Genomic DNA, 20638 nt, shown 5'->3' on the forward strand with positions numbered 1-20638 from the left:
TGATCTGACTGGACAGGTAGCTGGGATACTCCCTAAATTGAATATTACCAATGACACTATCAGTCAGTGAAAGTAATTTTTTTTACAGTCTTTAAAACTATGTTGTTTTTTTAGAGGGTGCGGGGAGCTGTGATGATCCCCGTTTGAGATTGATCTTGATTTGATCTGACTGGACAGGTAGCTGGGATACTCCCTAAATTGAATATTACCAATGACACTATCAGTCAGTGAAAGTAATTTTTTTTACAGTCTTTAAAACTATGTTGTTTTTTTAGAGGGTGCGGGGAGCTGTGATGATCCCCGTTTGAGATTGATCTTGATTTGATCTGACTGGACAGGTAGCTGGGATACTCCCTAAATTGAATATTACCAATGAAACTATCAGTCAGTGAAAGTAATTTTTTTTACAGTCTTTAAAACTATGTTGTTTTTTTAGAGGGTACGGGGAGCTGTGATGATCCCCGTTTGAGATTGATCTTGATTTGATCTGACTGGACAGGTAGCTGGGATACTCCCTAAATTGAATATTACCAATGAAACTATCAGTCAGTGAAAGTAATTTTTTTTACAGTCTTTAAAACTATGTTGTTGTTTTTTTAGAGGGTGCGAGGAGCTGTCATGATCCCCGTTTGAGATTGATCTTGATTTGATCTGACTGGACAGGTAGCTGGGATACTCCCTAAATTGAATATTACCAATGACACTATCAGTCAGTGAAAGTAATTTTTTTTACAGTCTTTAAAACTATGTTGTTTTTTAAGAGAGGGTGCATATCAAACAATATGTATTAAACAAAGAAATATATGGGCAAAATATTTTACCAATCTTTAGGTTTACCTGAGCTTGAACCGCAGGGGCATTAATCTTGACTGCTGTTTTCAACTCTTCAATAGCAGGTGCATTAATCTTGACTGTTGTTTGTAACTCTTCAATAGCAGGGGCATTAATCTTGACTGCTGTTTTCAACTCTTCAATAGCAGGGGCATTAATCTTGACTGTTGTTTGTAACTCTTCAATAGCAGGGGCATTAATCTTGACTGCTGTTTTCAACTCTTCAATAGCAGGAGCATTAATCTTGACTGCTGTTTGCAACTCTTCAATAGCAGGGGCATTAATCTTGACTGTTGTTTGCAACTCTTCAATTGCAGGGGCATTAATCTTGACTGCTGTTTTCAACTCTTCAATCGCAGGGGCATTAATCTTGACTGCTGTTTTCAACTCTTCAATGGCGGGGGCATTAATCTTGACTACTGTTTGCAACTCTTCAATAGCAGGGGCATTAATCTTGACTGTTGTTTGTACCTCTTCAATGGCGGGGGCATTATTCCCACTTGTTTGCATCTCTTCACATGCAGGGGCATTAATCTCAACTATTGTTTGAATCTCTTTGACGGCAGGGGCATTAATCTTAGCTAATGTTTGCAACTCACGAAAAGTCAAATCTTCAGTTTTTGAGATACAGGTATTACATTGTCCAGGTACAATCAAACTTTCAGAACTGCTGTCTAGATCTATGAGACAAAGCTCATGTACTTTCATATTGTCATGATTAAAACTCTTTGAAACTTCTTTTACATCACATATTACTTTTGATGACTTAACCCTCTCCTGCCTGATGTCTGGCATAAAGTGGCATTCAGTTAATACTTTGTTAACACCGTATTCCATCCTGGAATAGATACATTCATGAGAATTTCTAATAGGTGTATTATAGGTGTATGTTGAACTGACGGCCTTATTATAAGTTTTGTTCAGAGCATTTTCTAATGTAGAATTTATTTCTCCACTGGAAGTCCTGGTTGATGAATGATCTAATTTGGAGCTAATGTCTTCATTTGATGCTCCTAATGGTGAATGTTCTGATTTGGTACTAATGCTTTCATTTGATGGTGAATGTTCTAATTTGGAACTAATGCCTACATTTGATGCTCTTGATGGTGAATGTTCTAATTTGGAACTAATGCCTTCATTTGATGCTCTTGATGGTGAATGTTCTAATTTGGAACTAATGCCTTCATTTGATACTCTTGATGGTGAATGTTCTAATTTGGAACTAATGCCTTCATTTGATGCTCTTGATGGTGAATGTTCTAATTTGGAACTAATGCCTTCATTTGATGCTCTTGATGGTGAATGTTCTAATTTGGAACTAATGCCTTCATTTGATACTCTTGATGGTGAATGTTCTAATTTGGAACTAATGCCTTCATTTGATGCTCTTGATGGTGAATGTTCTAATTTGGAACTAATGCCTTCATTTGATACTCTTAATGGTGAATGTTCTAATTTGGAACTAATGCCTTCATTTGATGCTCTTGATGGTGAATGTTCTAATTTGGAACTAATGCCTTCATTTGATGCTCTTGATGGTGAATGTTCTAATTTGGAACTAATGCAGGAAGCCCTGCTTGAGCTAAGATCATATGTAAGTCTCTTTGTTCTCCTTGATGACTGATTTAAATATTTAAGCTGGGTAAGGGCTACAGAAATATTTTTCAGCAATTTGTAAAACACATTTTTCTCTTGACTTGTCACTTTTAGAGGGTCCTTGTCACCTTTGTTAGAAATAAACTCTGACCTCTTGTCTGAAATTTTGGGAGTACACTGCGATCTCTGGAGATAAAACAATTGAAAGATGCACAATATTATTATCACTACGTCATATTGCAACTAAAGAGATGCTAGACTCAGTAAAATCAGACAAATTGTACAGACAAATATTTCAAAATTCTATGAGACAACATTAATAATAAAAACAGCACTTTATTTTGTTTATAAGTTTTTTTTTGTGTGTGCTATGTTTCAAGATGAAGACATCGAAGTATTTCAATGCATTGAACTTGACATGAACATGTGTTGCTTGGTTGTTAAAGAGTAGTAATTCTAAGTGTGTACCTACTGGCACAATATTCAAGCCTAGCCAGGGATCCATTGACATTCAATGAACACAAATCCACTTTTGAAAAATTGAATAATATCACACTTTTGAATGACAGAATTAATAAATCACACAGAATACTACAGGGACAATAGAAATGAATCGAAATAATACATCCACAGTAAAAGTATTTAAGTAAGATAATGAAAAACTACAGACTTTACCCTTTTGAACTCTTTAGATAAAGAAACATCCAGATTCTGCTTATTCCAAATTCGAAGTTTATTTTGAACACCATTAGACTTTTACTATATACATATATATATATATATATACACATACATATATATATATAATAAACATTTATAGCTTTTATATAGTGCTACTTTCATGCTTATAACATGCTCAGAGCGCTTTGGTCCAATCTCATTTGTGGACCAGTGGGGGGGAGGGGGTATCTAGGAGTTGGTTTTCCGTGCTGCCTTTAGCAAACACAACTCTGCCCGAGTCGGGTGTCGAACCTCGAGCCCCCTTCTAGGTTGCCAAGCCAAGCTTGCACTTAGCCTCTCGACCATGCTTCCCACTAGTCAGTGATTTCAACAAAGTTTGCCTCCTATATAAAACAACTGAGGACAACTCTTCAAGACCTCGACAACATAAGCAAGGAAACTGCAGTTGATTTTAGTGCACATTGAAATAGCATGAAATGAAAAACTAACACACTGGCCAAATAAGCGTGGTCGAGAGGCTAAGTGCGATTGAACTTGGCCCTTCTTGGCTACCTAGAAGGGGCTCGAGGTTCGACACCCGACTCGGGCAGAGTTGTGTTTACTGAGCGCCTAAAGGCAGCACAGAAACCAACTCCTAGATTCCCCCTCCCCCCTGGTCCACAAATGAGATTGGACCAAAAGCGCTCTGAGCATGCTAAAAGCATGAAAGTAGCGCTATATAAAAGCTATAAATAATATGGGAGAATGAATAAGTCATCGAAAGTGTCTATCCAGATGAAATGAAGACAATAACAGTGAGTAGAAATAAGCCATTAACGGACAGGCTCTCGTACAAATTACATTAAAGATGACACCTATTACAAACTATTCCAACACGGCCAACTTAAAAATTTCTTGCCACAGAACTAGACACAACAGAATGAAGCAACACATTTTCTGGAAAATTGAAAGCTGGAACCAGTGAAATAAGCTATACTGTATTGAGAGACCTGAACAAGACACAAAACAGCCCTATAGACTTAAAAACTATGTGGACAGCTATCTGACCTGGAAATTACTCTGCAGTTCATTTTAGAAATTGGACTAGTTATCCGAACCTTCCAACATAATAATGAGAACACAGAAGATTTCAAGAACAACTGTATAACAAAACATTTGCCTTGTTACTGGTGACCATCAGCATGTTTTATTATGTGACAGTAGTGACAGTACATATTGTTGTGTATGGGCATGGAAGAAATGAAACCAAATGTTACTTACAGAAAATATTAGATATTTGATACCCTTTGTACTTCTCTTTATCATCCCAGACAACACAGGGTATTCTAGCTAGTTAATTATACAATTGTTGAATGATTTAATTGAAAAGTAATTTCTAATATTTCATCTTGTAGTTTTGTTATTGATTTGATGTTTTTCTCCCCTAGAAATCCGGGGGAGAAGCAAATGTGAGAACTATTAAACTATTTGACAACTGAGTTGGAACCGTAAATTATCGTGTGAATAATATTTGTTGAATACATATATTTTAAAAAGCAAATATAACACAGAATAGTTTGTTTATTTTAGAGATAATCTTATTCATTTGAACCAGGTGTAAATGTCTATTGGACAAGCCTAGCTATTGGTCTTGAGATGAAAATCTACCATTGCAAATTAAAGGTCATCCAAAAGTAGATTTACGCACGTAAGGCATGGAAGTCATCTGCAAAATCGAGAGGATGCTAAATGTGACTCAGCAGCAATAGCTAAGAACGATTTTAAGTCACTTACAGAGATCGGTTGACTAAAAAAAAAAAAAAAAAGAAAACCCATGCCAAACTGGCACTTGACCAGTTAGCCAGGTTGTAACCGAGTCTTGCATGAGGTTTGCAGGACATGTTCTTCAACATAATGAATTATTCTCACCAAAAATAGCATTAATAAGGAGGCATAAATGAGGAGAATGCAATGCGTGTCCTTGTATAAACATGGCACCACAATGTTTTAAAACAGGATGGCTGCCTGGTCGTGCGGTTTGCGCGCTGGACTGTCGTTCGGATTTATCGACGGTCGAGTGTTCAAACCCTGCCCGCTCCCATCCCCCGTCGTCCTGCGGGAGGTTTGGACTAGGAAGTAAACTATCTTCAACTCTGAAGGAACATCCGAATTATGTAAAACATTTTACAAACATTTTTTTACATCCCAGGGCAGAGGACACAAGTTGTGAGTAGTCTGCAAAGATTTCTGGAGGCAGATTTCTATGGAAACAGCTTGCACCAAAATGAGACAAGTAGGAGATAAGGATCTAAGTCTTAGTAACTAAGTAAATACACTTGATACGACTGCACTCACCTCTAACCTAACTGGCATCACTAAACTGATAGGAGGAAGCTCTTTCGGCATATCCTGGCCATCCAATGAGACCAGAGATTGATCGTTACCTTCATCTTCTAATCCTAGGCCAGAATCCATCCCATTGACTGCCCAATCCATCCTAGAAGTGCTAAGAGCCTCACAGAAAGTGTTTTTTGAAGCTAAAACATTATCGGACAGATGTGATAAAACAGTCGTTTGAGAATCCACTCTGGGACTGATGGGGTTATGTTCTATCCCTGAGTCCCAAATGTCAGAATTATTCTCAGCAGTTCTGAAATTGTATGCCCAGGAATCTAAAGGTTGCATTATTTCATTCACACCACCACAGACAGGTGAGGTGGAGACAGACCCAGGGTGCACTTGACTATATAAACTCATTCTATCATCTAGTTCACCAAGCTGTACTCTTTCAATTTCTTGCTTGAAAGCTGTGATATCGAATATTTCCTTAGACTCGGCCTCAGTGGATACATATTTTGTTGTGTCTCTCAACTCAGCAACATTGTCCTTTCTTTCAGCTCTTCCCTGTTTTAATGTGCCACTCTGAGCAAGTTCCATCTCTAGGTTTTTCTTGTTGCTTTTCTTCCTGTGTTGCTTGTTCGAACAAGGGAAACAAATATGTTTCTCCCACACAGACAGAGCTGTTTTTAGCTCAGATATTGTTAATTCTTGATCTTTGATTTTAACTTGAGAGGCCACAATCTCAGTTTTAAGTTTTTCTAAGTTGTTTTTCATTTCACTAATGTGTTGATCTTTGACTTGAAGAATTTGTAGGAAATGTTCTTTCTCCATTTCTATCTCTATCAATGATTCATCAAATTGGTCTCTGAGTATTTGGTACTCCAACTTTAAGATCCCTACTTGATTTTCTAATGAGCATTTTTCTTCTTTGACATTCCCAAGTTCTTCTTTCAGTTCTGCTAGTTGTATATCAAAATAGATTGGTAGACCACAATCTGAGGGACACTTGAATGCTGGTCCTGTAATCAAACAACAAAAATAAACAGATACAAACTTGGGTTGAAAAAAGTTTCAAGATCTCCTAGTAGTTTATAAGTAAAATGGTAAACATTGTTAAGTATGCATTAATGGGTGGTTCGCTGATACACTCTATAAAATAGTGGAACCTTTGCCAACAACCACCAACCATTCTGGAAAGTACCCAAAATGTTTGGTATCCAAAAAAATAGATGGATTCACATGGAGGCCAAGCATAAAAGAGGGGTCTTGGACATGGCCGGCCCTAGCTATTGCGGGGCCCTATGCGAAACAGATTGCGCGGGGCCTAGTCTGGGTGGGGATAAGCATAATGTCAAAATTAAGATTGTTTTAGTTGGAAAATACTTTCGTCTTTGCTATAAATTTTGATTAAATGAATGATCTCAATGCTGTTTTTATTTCTTGGCACCCCAAAAAATGACAAAAATGTCCATTTTTCATATGATTTTAATAATTTCAGGAGATTTTTAGGACTTTTTCGTACATTTCGCCTCTTTAGGAGATTTTCTGAAAATCAGGATGCCGTGGAAACCCTGTTATTATATACAAGTTATAATGGTTTAATTTAATAATTTACACTTACAATAAGCACGGGGCCTATGAAGGCGCAGGGCCCACGGCAACCGCATAGGCTGCAGTGGCATAAGACCGGCCCTGGTCTTGGATACCAAATAATGTACACACCAGAAGTAAGAAAAAGGCCTAGCCTTTGACCATATCAGTTTACAAAACAAATCTTACCTTCCCAAGGTTCTTGTAAACTCTTTAAGTGTTCCCTCAGTGACTTGTTTAGATCTAGCGTCTCTTCCAGACTTTCTCTTAAGCTGTCTTCTTCATCTTTACATTGCCTCAACATCAAATTCTCCTCCTCTAGAAACACAATCTCGGCGTCTTTAATTCTGATATTTTCTTCCAGTTCCATTAGTTTCAATTTCAACTGTTCTTCAGAGTGTGTCTGTTCAAAAGTGCGCATACATATTTACACATATTTGGCTTAGAATAAAAATTTTTAGCATCTATTCTGAGTTTTTGCTTTAAATTTTTTAATTTAATCATGAGCAAGTAATATAAAAAAAAAAAATTAAAAAAATCAAATTCCTACTTTATGTTCAGTTTAAATGGGATTGGATCTAAACAGATCCAATAGGATTGAATCATAGTAAATGTGATCCAGATCAGATCCAATCAAGACACAGATCAAATCAGATCCAAAACAAATCAAAATAAGATTCTTATTGGATTTGGTATTATAAAATCATGACTAAAAAAAAAACCCAAGACATTTACATTATTAAGGCCAGTTTTGAGAATTTCCAGATTTCCACCCACCCAAACTTTGTCTTCTAACGTTTGCTCATGAAGAGAGCGTAAGCCTATAGTAGGAATTAAAAATGTAATGTCCCCCAAGATTAATGGACTATTTAAATATACTTAATAACCTACACTGTTAATAAATGAAGATGTATTACAAATAAATTTAAGCTATTGAAAATTAGCATAAAAGAAATTTGCCCTTGTGAACTGTCATTGAGAATGTGAACATTCAAATCTGCATTCTCCATCGAGAGGCCTGAACTGGCCCCAAAACACCCCTACAGAAGAAAAACTATATGGAAAGCTACCTGATCTGGAAAATACTGCGTAGTTTATCTCAGATGTTGAACTAGTTATCTGAAGCCTCCAACATAATAATGAGAATGCAGAAGACTACTGAACTAACTCTGTATTCCTTTACATAGGGATCTCATTGTCTCGACACAGAACTTAACAGGTGTAATTAATATACACTTCAGATAAAGATGTGTCTTTATGTCCAAGATTAAGGCGTTGTGCAATAGTTTAAATGGTTATAAAGAAAAAGATTTACAGATCATGATGATGACTAAAAGTAACCAGGTAACAGGGACAGTTGTTTCTTTTACGTGGTTTAGATGTTCTTTCGGAATTACTTTTTACATTGACATTTAGCCTTAACTTCCCCCTTGACAGTAAGGAATGGAGGCAGAAGGGGTTCAAACTAAAAAACCATTCAGACGTCAGTCTACATTACATATACCCAAAATGTTCCATATCCAAAAAAATAGATAAATCCACATGGAGCGCAAGCATAAAAGAGGAGTCTTGGATACCAAGCAGCCATCTATTTATGATACACTTCAAAAAGCTAGTCATAAAATCACAGTACAGTAAACTAATGCGGTATACCTTGATTTTTAATGTATTCAGCTCCTCATAAAGGGAGTTAATGTCCAGCTGCTGTTCTTGAAATAACTCTTGACATTTTTGAAGATGTTTTATTTTCTTGTTCAACCTGAAGAAAATGAAAGTTTTTGATCAACCCTTTAGAAACAGAACAAAACCCCCCAACCCTTTAGAAACAGAACAAAACCCCCCACCCCCGAAAAAAACTATCAATATAAACAAGTGTATGGCTTTTTCTGTTTCCTGAGACAATGTATGCACCTAGAGAAGATTCTAGGGACTTAAAGGAATCATGGAAAGTCTATGCGTCATTATTCTTCTAACTAAAGCTTGCCCCAATGTGAATCATGTATCACTTTTGCCACCAACTGAAGCCTGTAGGAAGTAATGCCATGTTGGTGACCCTAACATCTAAAGAGTTCAACTATTCATTTGGACTCGAATTCCATCCTGAAGGCTAAGTATTGCTAGACAGCAATCATTGACAATGTCATTGACGACTACTCTTCGACAATTTAACTCTCTAGACACATGCTACACACTCAGCTATATAATCACAGCAAGCATTGAAGCTGAGTGATAAAGCACCTGGCTTTTCAAACCAAGGGTTCTCAAGTTCGAATTCTAGAGAATACTGGGATTTTGAATTTCAGAATTTTTAGGGCACTTCTGAGTCCAATCAACTCAAATAGGTACTGACATTAGTTGGGGAAAAAAAGCTATGGTCATCATGCTGGTCACATGACACCCTTCTAAACCATAGTCCACAGATGACTTTTACATAACCTGCCCCACAGATTGTCTAAATGGGGTACTTATCCACCTTTACGTACATAGTCAGAACACTAGAGACCACTAAGCTATAGAGATATTGAGCTACCGGTACATCTGATTACTATCTCTTCTAGCTCATCACTAGGACCATGTAATAATGTATAAAAACACTCACTCATTTATATAAGTTTTGGCTTCATTGAGTTGCAGCTCAACTCCTTGGAAATCATCAAACACATTTTGTAAATATAGTAATTCTTTCATCTTTTCCTCAAGTTTCAAGTTCTCTGAAGCTGCAGGTGAAATGCCATTGAAATAGTGATTACAAGTTTGGATTAAGCACAGAACAGTGGTGAGGTTCACTCCTGCCTTGTAAAAATGTTACTCTTTGAGATATCTTTTTAGCTAAACAAAATTGTTACATGAGCAACTGTCGAGTTGCAAGCAGATGCATTGATGCAAAGGGACACAAGTTTTCCATTAGTAAGTGCAAAAGTGGAACAGAGTAGAATACGTAAGTACATTAAGAGAGTTCAACAAACTTGAGACTGAACAGACTCTGACTTCTATTTATTGATTTATTTTTTTTCATGTTTTTCAAACAGAAAGTTTTTGTCGTAGAACTTAAATAAAATTTTTACATTCTAATTATCTCCCCTATATAATTTACGCTTCAGTGTAGAAACTCAAAGCTACTAGAAGCCAATGTGTAAAGAAAACTTCCTGTTCACATTTCTGTGGCAACCTTGATGTGTATGTGATAGTAAATGTTATTGTTTTGTCCTGTTACTGTAACCCAGTAACCCACACTGAAGGCATGTCGAAAGAATGTGCTAATTAACAGATAGTGGGGATAATTGAATTCCTTTTAGGCCTATGTATATGGACGATCTAACACGAATAAAGCAGTATTTAAACAGACAAGAAAGTGTTTGTTAGTTTCTACTAGATACCACATGAAACTCCAGATGCATTTGAATGGGACAATTCTGATACATCCTACGAAAGGCAAGTTACAGAACCAGAGATTGCGATTGCTAGTACAGCACCTGTTCTAACACAATACGGCCCAGCCCCAGATACACGCTATGGCAGACCAGTAAAACCACGAAAACGTTTTCCTGTTGTAGATATTTAGACATTCATTATTTCAAATGCAGCCTATTGTGTAAAAGGCTTTTTGATGTTTTCTTACATTATATATTATAATAATATTATATTATATAAATATTTACACCCAACTGTAAATCGTCATTTGTAACTTGTAAACATAAAAGCAATGTTAGAATTTTATAATGTAAACGTTTTAACCTTTGAATAGTTACATTGAACTGTCTATTGATTATCTATGTTAGATGTAAATATTGTGTACTAGAATGTAGAAATAGTTTTATAGATGTTTTATCATTGAATTTCTGTAAGAAGGGAGATGTGATAGTAAATGTTATTGCTTTGTCAGGCCCGTCCTGTTATTGTAACCCAGTAACCCACATTGATGGCATGTCGAAAGAATGTGCTAATTAACAGATTGGGGAGATAATTGAATTTCTTTTAGGACTATATATATGGACGATCTAACACGAATAAAGCAAGATTTAAACAGACAAGAAAGTGTTTGTTAGTTTCTACAAGCCTACTATTACAGTGTACACCACATGATACCAAACTAGTGAAATTGTAGGTCTTTTTCTTTTTTTTCTTTTTCAACTGATTGTAATCTTGAAACTCATCATTGATAAACATCTTAAATCTTACAGTCATCAAGTCAGAATCTTTTTTTCGAAGGCAAAGTAAAACTTACTCTTCCTTCGCAGTTCTGATTTCAAATCTGCCAATTGACACAGCAACTCATCTTTCAGGCATATTTCATCATATAACTGTTGTTTTAATTTGGACAATGTTGCGTCTTTCTTGCCTTCCTAGAAAAAAAACAGAAAAGATTTTCTTGTGGCATACTTTTTAACATTTTGTTAAAGTTATTGGAACATAGTGCAATATATATATATATATATATGAAGTCGCAAGGTGGTCAAAGAAAGCGCTTCAGGGGCACCCTCAAAGCTTCTCTGAAGGCGTTCAGCATAGACCCAGGCACCTGGGAGACAGAGGCACATGACAGAGCATCATGGCGTCGCGCTGTGAAAACTGGCGCACAGGTTGCTGAGGAAAAAAGAACAACGCTGGCAGAAGAAAAACACCAGAAAAGAAAAGCAAGGCAAACGACACTAGCTCCAGCTGTAATAACCTGCCCAGTGTGCAGCCGAACATTCTGGGCTCACATAGGTCTCACCAGCCACATGAGGAGGCATAAAACCCCAGTGCAAAGCCCTCAGCCCCCTAGAGGACAAAGTGGTCATCATCGAACCACGATGGACGAACTATATATATATATATATATATATATATATATATCTATATTATAAAGTAGAATGTGAGGGGTATGTATGTATGTTACTTATAGACATCAAAACCGCTTGACCAATCTTGATAAAACTAGGCAGGAATCTTCCTTGGGTACCAACTTAGACCGTAGTGTATGTATTGTAGCCCTAAAACAAACTTAAGACCCTCAAAAAAAATAAAGTTGTCCGACTCTATTACAGCTATAGTATTTTATGGATCTAGGCCATGTCTACAATGTTGACATGAGAAAAGATAGAAAGGATTTAGACCTAGATCTAATTTTAAGAAATACACTTTGCGCAGATAGTTTTTTACTTTGACACATGAAAAGACAAAAGAAGATCCATTGATTTCATTATATAATAAAATTAACCTTCAATTTTGTGTTTCAAAAGCATTTTTTACATTAATTAGTTCCTTATATCTGTGATTACAGATTTCCTGACGAACATTCTTTCATTAGACAATTCAGTAATGAATCGCGTACTAAATATTAATTCGTTTAATTGTTTACTTTATAATCCCATCCCTAGATCTAAAACTCTAATTCAACTCTAAGATGATAAAACTTCTCTTCGCACAGATAGTTTTATACTTTAACACATAAACATATTAATTAAAGTCCATTCATTTCATATTTTGATCAAATAAACATTCAAATTTGGTTTTCTAAAGCTACATTCGTTTACGAAAGCTGCGAAGCCGAGTTAAAGGCCTAGATCTATATTCATTCATGAATCGCGTACTAAAAATTATTTCGTTTAATTGTTCACTTTATAATCCCATTCATTTAACAAAGCTATCGCTCTTTTCGTTTTTAATAGATAAGAATGTATCAACTTTGGGTAAACCCATTTTCGCAAACCTAATTTTATTGTCGTAGCGAAAGAGAAATAACGTGAAAGGATCATTAGCTAAGTTTAACATACATATAAATCCAATCCTCTAGATTATTCAAAAGCATTTTTTACATAAATTAGTTCCTGATATCTACAGATTTCCTGGCGAACATTCTTTCATTAGACATTACCAAGGCAAATGGTTACACATTAACACATCTCTCTTCTGAGGTCTGAGTCTATTCCTAGGCCTAGGTCTAAAACTCTTACTGAACTCTAAGATGATAAAACTTCTTTTCGCAAAGATAGTTTTATGCTTTAACACATAAACATACTAATTATTGTCCACTCATTTCATATTTTAATCAAATTAACATTCAAATTGGTTTTTCTAAAGCATTTTTAATACATTCGTTCGCTGTTCGCTAAAGCTGCGTAGCCGTGTTGAGATAGGCCTATATTCATTCATGAAAAAAAGTTCACGCATGCGCAGCACAGAACTCTAGATTAGTGTAGATTTAGATCAATGTCTACCTCAAGATCTACTTTATACTTTATACACATGAACATACAAAATTTAGTCTATTCATCTCAAATTTTAATCAAATATATGTAGGCCTACGAGCAAATGTTTTAATTTGAAAAAAAAAATGGATTTAATTAAGCCTATTAGCTATTTTGATTTGATAGCTTCATTCACACTATTTTTACATTGACACATTCGCTTTACTTATTACATTATTATTTCGTTTAATTGTTTACAAAACACTCTCCGTGACTATATCGACAGTAATGCGCAAATAAAGACCCGCGGGTCGCGGGTAACATATGTCTAGTATATATATATTTAAAGTCTTACTATTGCAAACAAAAAATATTACCTCCCCATGAATGGATATGATAACTGAAGATTCCATGCTAGATTCAATTTGACTGTTTCTTGAAGGTGAAAGTACAGAATACAGAGGCTCGCCACTTTGACATAATGGTGACCTCATGTTGTCCTGGTTGTAGTTGAGTTTGTACGCTCTGGCCCTAAGTGGGCTATCATTGCGAAACAAACAAAGAGAGGTTACTCTAGAGTTCAAAGGGGAGTAAATGTGTTGCAATTGATCTTGGCTTCCTAAGGAACAAAAAACAATAAATAGATACAAAATTGGTAATATTTTATTTAGGTCAGTGACATAGCTACAACAATCAATAGAGGATCAGTCTTGCATTCAATGAATTTTTTAAACAATTACTAAATAATATTACATACATGAATTTCAATATTTTCCTTATTCCGATTGCTAGTGACATTAAAACATAGAATGGGTTGCCTGAATTAGTCAAGAAAACCAAAGACTTGGCATAGTTTTATTCTCTAATTAATTAACCTGTACGACTTCATTAACACATAGATAGGGCCTGGGAAATAATTATTTTCTCTTTTGAAGGAACGCCATAATTTTTAAGAATAAGAAGACCTGTAACTATTAACAGAGCATTGAAAAAAAATATTCTTCAATCTACCTGATTTGTCTAGCAGGACTTGTTCAATGCGACTTGTCAAAACTAATTTGTAGCTACCAGATTGCATACATGACATGAGCATAGACATCAGGTCAGAGTGCATTATTTCAGGAAGCTCCAGCGCACAATCAAAGAAGTAATGCTGAGACTTGCTGATGACACCAATCGCAATGAGAACCACAGCAATCTGAGCAGAAGATGTGATACAATGCAATGATACAGGAGCAATTTTTGTGAAAAGACTTCACGTCTTAGTGATCACTTCAACAAATTAGCAATATAAAACTAATCAGATATACCTAAAGTTGACTAATACAAAACTGGACAGATTTACCTAAAGTTTACTAATACAAAACTAAACAGATATACCTAAAGTTGACTAATACAAAACTGGACAGATTTACCTAAAGTTTACTAATACAAAACTAAACAGATATACCTAAAGTTGACTAATACAAAACTGGACAGATAAATCTAAAGTTGACTAATACAAAACTAAACAGATATACATAAAGTTGACTAATACAAAACTAAACAGATATACATAAAGTTGACTACTACAAAACTAAACAGATATACATAAAGTTGACTACTACAAAACTAAACAGATATACATAAAGTTGACTACTACAAAACTAAACAGATATACATAAAGTTGACTACTACAAAACTAAACAGATATACATAAAGTTGACTAATACAAAATTAAACAGATTTACATAATGTTGACTACTACAAAACTAAACAGATATACATAAAGTTGACTAATACAAAACTAAACAGATATACCTAAAGTTGACTACTACAAAACTAAACAGATATACCTAAAGTTGACTAAAACAAAACTAAACAGATATACCTAAAGTTGACTAAAACAAAACTAAACAGATATACATAGAGTTGACTAGCTTTGCTGTAAGGAATAAACTCACCTTGGCCAGTTCAATGTCAGCATCCCATTGCTTGTTAAAGTTGAGAGCCTTCTCAAAATTGATCCATTGACTTATGTCACTTCTGAAATATTCTGTGAATACAAATGTATCACATTATACAATGTAAGTCTATTTCATTCAAATTCTGGTAAAAAAAAATAAAGATTTGAAATTAAACTCACTATTATCATAAATGACCAAACTCAAACTTTTAAAGGCCCTTTGTTATTAAATCATGTCTTTGTTTTTTCATTAGATCTATTGAAATTTTTTTTATAGTAGATTCAAGATATTAGATCTATAGTAATGATGCATTTAAAGATGGTCATATTTGGCAGCTTAGCTAAGTACAGCCCAAGAATGAATCTCAGTTGAACAGAGAAATGAGAAAAGGGAGACAATTTAGTGACAAATAAAAAAGAGAGAATGCAAAGTTGTGGTGGAAAGAAAAAAAAACTTTTGGTGCTTCAAAAAGGTTAACCACTATAAAAAAAATACTTTAAAGTTTACGCTTAATAATAATAACGTAAATATGTTAGTTTGAATTTTGTAGGTGTGTTATATTGTGACAAAGCAAGTGTGTAGAGCTACAATAAAATCCAGTATTCTGAATTATCTTCCACTCAAATATAAATGAAGTCCTATGAGGCACATTAAAAAATTATTTAAAACTAATTTGGTACCTTGAAGAAATATTTCAACTTCCATACATCTACACTGAAGGCTTTTGATCAAAGATTTCTTCTCTTGTCCTCTAGTTGAAGATAATAAAAACAAGACCATCATTTCAAGTAAATCAACAAGTGAAAATAAAGAAAAGGTTTCATTTGGATCTTTGGGTTGACCAGCTAAACTCTTAAAAGACAAGAGCCCCATGAGCTCTTTGTCTTGACCAAGTTGAGCCCAATCAATTGCAACTTTTGCTGCATACTTTCTGGATCTTTAGGGCAACTCTGACTCCACCCAGGGTACCTGACATTAGTTGGGGAAAAGTAAAGGCGGTTGGTCATTGTGATGGCCACAATACACCCTCATTCACCATGGGTCATCTGTTTCTATGACCTTTACATCATCTCCCCTATAGATCCCATAGTCTGAAAGGGATGCATACTAATAAATGGCCTCCTTCAGTCGCGAAGCGACTATGGATCATCTCATGGCAATGAGATAAATGCCTGGGCATAAACTGTGGTCGAACGATGTTGCCCACACATCAGTTCCCCCTCTCCACGCAGCTGATGTATCCAAAGGAACGGCAGTGCCAATACAGTTTGGGTTCAGTGGCATCGCAGGTTCTGCCAGAGTGTATTACTGGGTGCTGCAAACTGCCTTAGGGTCGCCAGCTCCTGATTTTTCCTCAGGGTTGACTCCCGAAGTCTTTCCCATGATTGGGTATAGCTGCAAGGCAACAGAGGTTTGAATTCAGAGTTTTCCTTCTCCTAGGTGGGTAGCCAGCCATGGCTAACAAGCCCCTCATGCCCAAAGCTTACTGGCTAAGGTGCTAGCTACTCGCCTTTGCCCCTTCTCCTGTTAGTAAGAACAGTTCCGCCGGACTCAATACCTGAGCCACACATGCAGTCCAACTGCATACTAAGATAGCAGTTTATTCTTTAAGAGTTACACTTATGAGATGTATGAGTGACATCCACCAAACAATGCAAATAAACATAACTGGCTGATGTGTGGAAAACTTAAGCTAAAAATAAGTTATGAACAAATATTTGTTAAATAATGCATTTTGAATTCAGTTACTGCTTAATGATGTCACAAACCCAAATCTTTTTGTTATACTGATAAGCAAAAGTCTAACCCCAAAAGCATAGTTAATTATGTTCTGTGTATTGTTATGCATCATCTCTGTGTGATTTTTATGTACTGTTTATTGTTATGTATCATCTGTGTGCCTGATTATGTTCTATGTATTGTTATGTGTCACCTGTTTGGAAATATATAATTACTATGTAGATTAATCAGTGTTTATTGTGTGGACAGAGGTGCCCCCCCCTCCCTGGAAGCACTATTAAGATCAACTTAGGCGCAATTTTGCCCTCACTTGCATAGAGGAAAGCAGCTGCAGGAGACGGCCACTCCAAGAGCTCTAATGAAAGTTATTACACACATTTGAGTCCCAAAGAAATAGACACAGAGCACGAAAAAAAACAACTTATAAGGAAACTACTGGACAATGGCTTTGTCTTTATTATTTGTGGCAAAACAAGCAGGTCACAACTGGGTTTGCATGGTTACATATGGCACTCCCACTTAATTTTCTGAATCAAAGACAATGCCTCATATTCAATGTATTTAATTGCCAGAAGACTGTAATTATAAGTGGACAAAGTGGACATGATGAAGCCTTTAAAAAAACAGCTAGGGGCATTCTATGGCAGGGAAGAATTTTGTTGGTTTTTTTTCTAGCGTCTTTATTCAATCTTGTTTTTCTAACAAATATCTTTTAATCTCAATAATACTGTTATGTCATCAGTTTTGTGGTTTAGAGTTCACATGGGTTAAGAGATTGCCTTTTCTAATTGATTAATTAGTGTACATTTGTGACGCCATTTGACAGAAGAGGTTGACGGAAGGACAATAAAGAAATTTTGAACAATTGCAGACCTACTTATTACATTTATGACCCATTACATTGTCATGTTGTTTCTTATCTTATAATTTAATACCTTACTTAAAAAACAACAAACAAAAAAAAGAAATATGGAAAAAAAATACACATTTGTTGATTTTGTCACTAAACATATTAAAAGTAGTAAAGAAATGATTTCAGACATAGCAATCTATAGGGCAGATGATGTAAAGATCATATGTTTCTATGGCCAACAGTTAATGATGACCTGCTAACTATAGTAAAAGACATGCAAAACTTAAACTCTATGGCCATATCACAAGGTCCTCAGGTCTCTCAAAGATCTTCCTTCAGGGAACAGTACCAGGAAAAAGAAGAAGAGGCAGATAGAGAAAGCGATGAGAAGACAACATAAAAGAATGGACAGGCCTGTTATTGAAAAAAATGGAGACTAAGGTAACGAGGGTGTCATGAGGCCAGTACAATGACCAAACACTTTTACTTTTACCAACTAAAGTCAGGTACCCATTACAGTTGGGTGGACTCGGGGACGTCCTAAAAATTGCGAAGTTCAAAATCCCAGTCTTCACCAAGATTCAACCCCAGGACCTATCTGTTTAGAAGCCAAGCACTTTTTCACTCAACCAACACAGCCCACTACTAAACATATTAGGATATTTAAAAGATTTAATTTGCTATAATTCCTGACAACTACCAAGCATATGTGTCATATTAGTAACAAGTATGATATTGTCTGAGACACTGACTCTGTGAGTCTGCAAATCTCATTTCTAGATCTAGAGCTCCAAGTGATAAGCCCTCAAGACAGACTATCAAACAAAATTAATCAAGAGAATCAAAATAATGTACTTACATCAGCTTCACAATATCCACAAAAAACATAAAATCACTCAAGTCTAAGAGTTGACAGACATTGTGCTGCCAAAGTGTAGATATCTTAAGAGAAGACAAAAAAAAGTTTGTTAACTTTAAAAAAGAAAAATGTTAATAAAAGTGTAATAATTTCAATGAAATCAACAAGATAATGAAAAATAGTAAATTAGGGCATCACATATTGTCATACGTATGCATCATTCAGATAGTGATAATACACCAGATGATGACAAAATTAAACATCAACATCACATTACAGTAGATCCCTGGACACATTGGCGTCATGGGAAATGAAAGGGCAGATAAGCTTTCAAAGGCAGGAACAAACAGATAGACCTGTTAACTACCTCACCCTAAGGTCAATGTTAATCAACAACCACAAAGAGGAGTGGTTCAACCAATGGGCAACAGGAAACACAGGCAGAGCCATTTACAAAGAAATGAACATGCCTAACAAACTGGACAGTATTAACTTCCTCCCCCGCAAAGAGCAATCTACAATCTTCCAACTAAGGACAGGACACACACCTCTGTTAAATTACCATTTCAATAAAATGAATCCCACACAACTCCCCCTTTGTAGACACTGCGCCCACCCTTATGAATCCGTAAACCATATATCCTCTTTGAATGCCCTTTCCTAATCCACCTTAGGCAGACCGTACTACCACTCCAGCCCAACATAACCAACACCCTGAACAGCAGTGCTGAACAACTGAAGAAAACAGCATACTATTTTTCCTTGGCACAGTCTGCAAAAGAGCTGACAGCTCAGCAGCAAAAAGCTGGCTAGAAGAAGAAGACGAATGCATCATTCAGTGTTAAAGCAATAGAATAGCAAACTGAAGAAGTCTTAACCCTTTAAGTGCTGAGCTGTTTTACAATGAGTGCATACAAAATGGAATTACAATTCTGATGTTTAAAGGCCAAACTAACACACATGTTTTAAGGGTTAAGGGCTTAATTTAAAGCATTATGAATTCTGCGACTTACATATTTCAAAAGAGTTCTTTCTTTTCTTGGATCCATTTCATGTGCAGACTGCTGCTAGCTAAACTTTTAAGCTTTTAACAAAAAAAAGAGAGAAAAAAGAAAAAATATAGTACACTAAGGCCTCAAAAATGACTGGGTGGTCATGTGGTATGTGCTCTGGACAGTCATCTAAAAAGTCCCTGTTTTGAGCCCTATCCACTGCCTGCCATCCTGCAGGAGCTTTGTGCTAGGACATAATAATCTTCAAATCCAAAAGATACAAAAACACAAACAAATTAAAATATTCAAATGCTGGGTGAGTTTAAGCCATTGACATAGATGTATTAAACATTTTATTGATATAGAAGTACACCCTATAAACATTCCAAAATATTTATGATTAAGTTTTATAGACAGGCTGAGTGGTAAAGTGGTAAAGCGCTTGACTTCCAAACCAAAGGTCCTGGATTTGAATCCAGGTGAAGACTGAGATCTTTAGACTTTGCAATCTATGGGTGTCATGGGGCCAACACAAAAACCAAAACTAATGTCATGTAACCATTAGAGATTGGTGGACTAAAGATCCCAAAATTAAAAAAAAAACAAAACAGGGATTCAAACCCAGAGCTTTCGGGTTTAGAAGCCAAGTGCTTATCACTATGACTCCCTTCACTGGATCTAGAAACAATGAAATGATACACATGAATAAATTAAAAAGCAAAACAACATGTACAGGTTGTACACAAGTCATTTTATATGGTTTGGTTGCCTGTTTATTTGATCGTGTCAGACAGATCTGTATAATTGTTATAATACAAAAACAAAAATTAATAAAATACTCAGAAAGACAAAAAGATAAATGCTTCAAAAAAGAAGATGATTATGTCCTACATATGATGCATTCAGTCATGCATATTAATCAATGACCTAAATTCTGCCAAGTCAATGGTTTTCCTGGCTGGCTCAGGCAACCCATTCCAATTCCATGCTCTAATTCTAATAGCACTAGGCTGACTAGGGAAGAAGGAGCATTTGTACAAATCTTATATAATACAGACGTT

The 20638-nt window shown here is 35.7% G+C and overlaps 1 protein-coding gene across 1 annotated transcript; it reads right to left on the minus strand.

Moving 5' to 3' along the window:
- Positions 1–616: 616 nt before the first annotated feature.
- On the minus strand, positions 617–19894 carry LOC106058805 (uncharacterized). Its single transcript, XM_056039395.1, has 13 exons — positions 19599–19894; positions 18586–18668; positions 15814–15884; positions 15131–15222; positions 14199–14385; positions 13565–13806; positions 11243–11360; positions 9617–9734; positions 8671–8776; positions 7207–7420; positions 5443–6446; positions 838–2613; positions 617–679 (listed from the first exon to the last, which is right to left on the minus strand). The coding sequence occupies exons 1-13, from the start codon at positions 19632–19634 to the stop codon at positions 617–619; spliced, it is 4110 nt and encodes a 1369-aa protein (XP_055895370.1). The 5' UTR covers positions 19635–19894.
- Positions 19895–20638: the final 744 nt, after the last annotated feature.

Source organism: Biomphalaria glabrata, chromosome 8 (genome assembly GCF_947242115.1).
Source record: "Biomphalaria glabrata chromosome 8, xgBioGlab47.1, whole genome shotgun sequence".
NCBI lineage: Eukaryota > Metazoa > Mollusca > Gastropoda > Planorbidae > Biomphalaria > Biomphalaria glabrata.

What these genes read in the sequence shown, in the direction of transcription:
- LOC106058805 (XM_056039395.1), bottom strand. Translation starts at nt 19,634, where the DNA reads ATGGATCCAAGAAAAGAAAGAACTCTTTTGAAATAT. An exon ending in AGTTGAAATATTTCTTCAAG is followed by an intron (nt 15,223 to 15,813) that starts GTACCAAATTAG and finishes TTGTATTCACAG; the next exon opens with AATATTTCAGAAGTGACATA. An exon ending in TGAATACATTAAAAATCAAG is followed by an intron (nt 7,421 to 8,670) that starts GTATACCGCATT and finishes ACTTTTGAACAG; the next exon opens with ACACACTCTGAAGAACAGTT.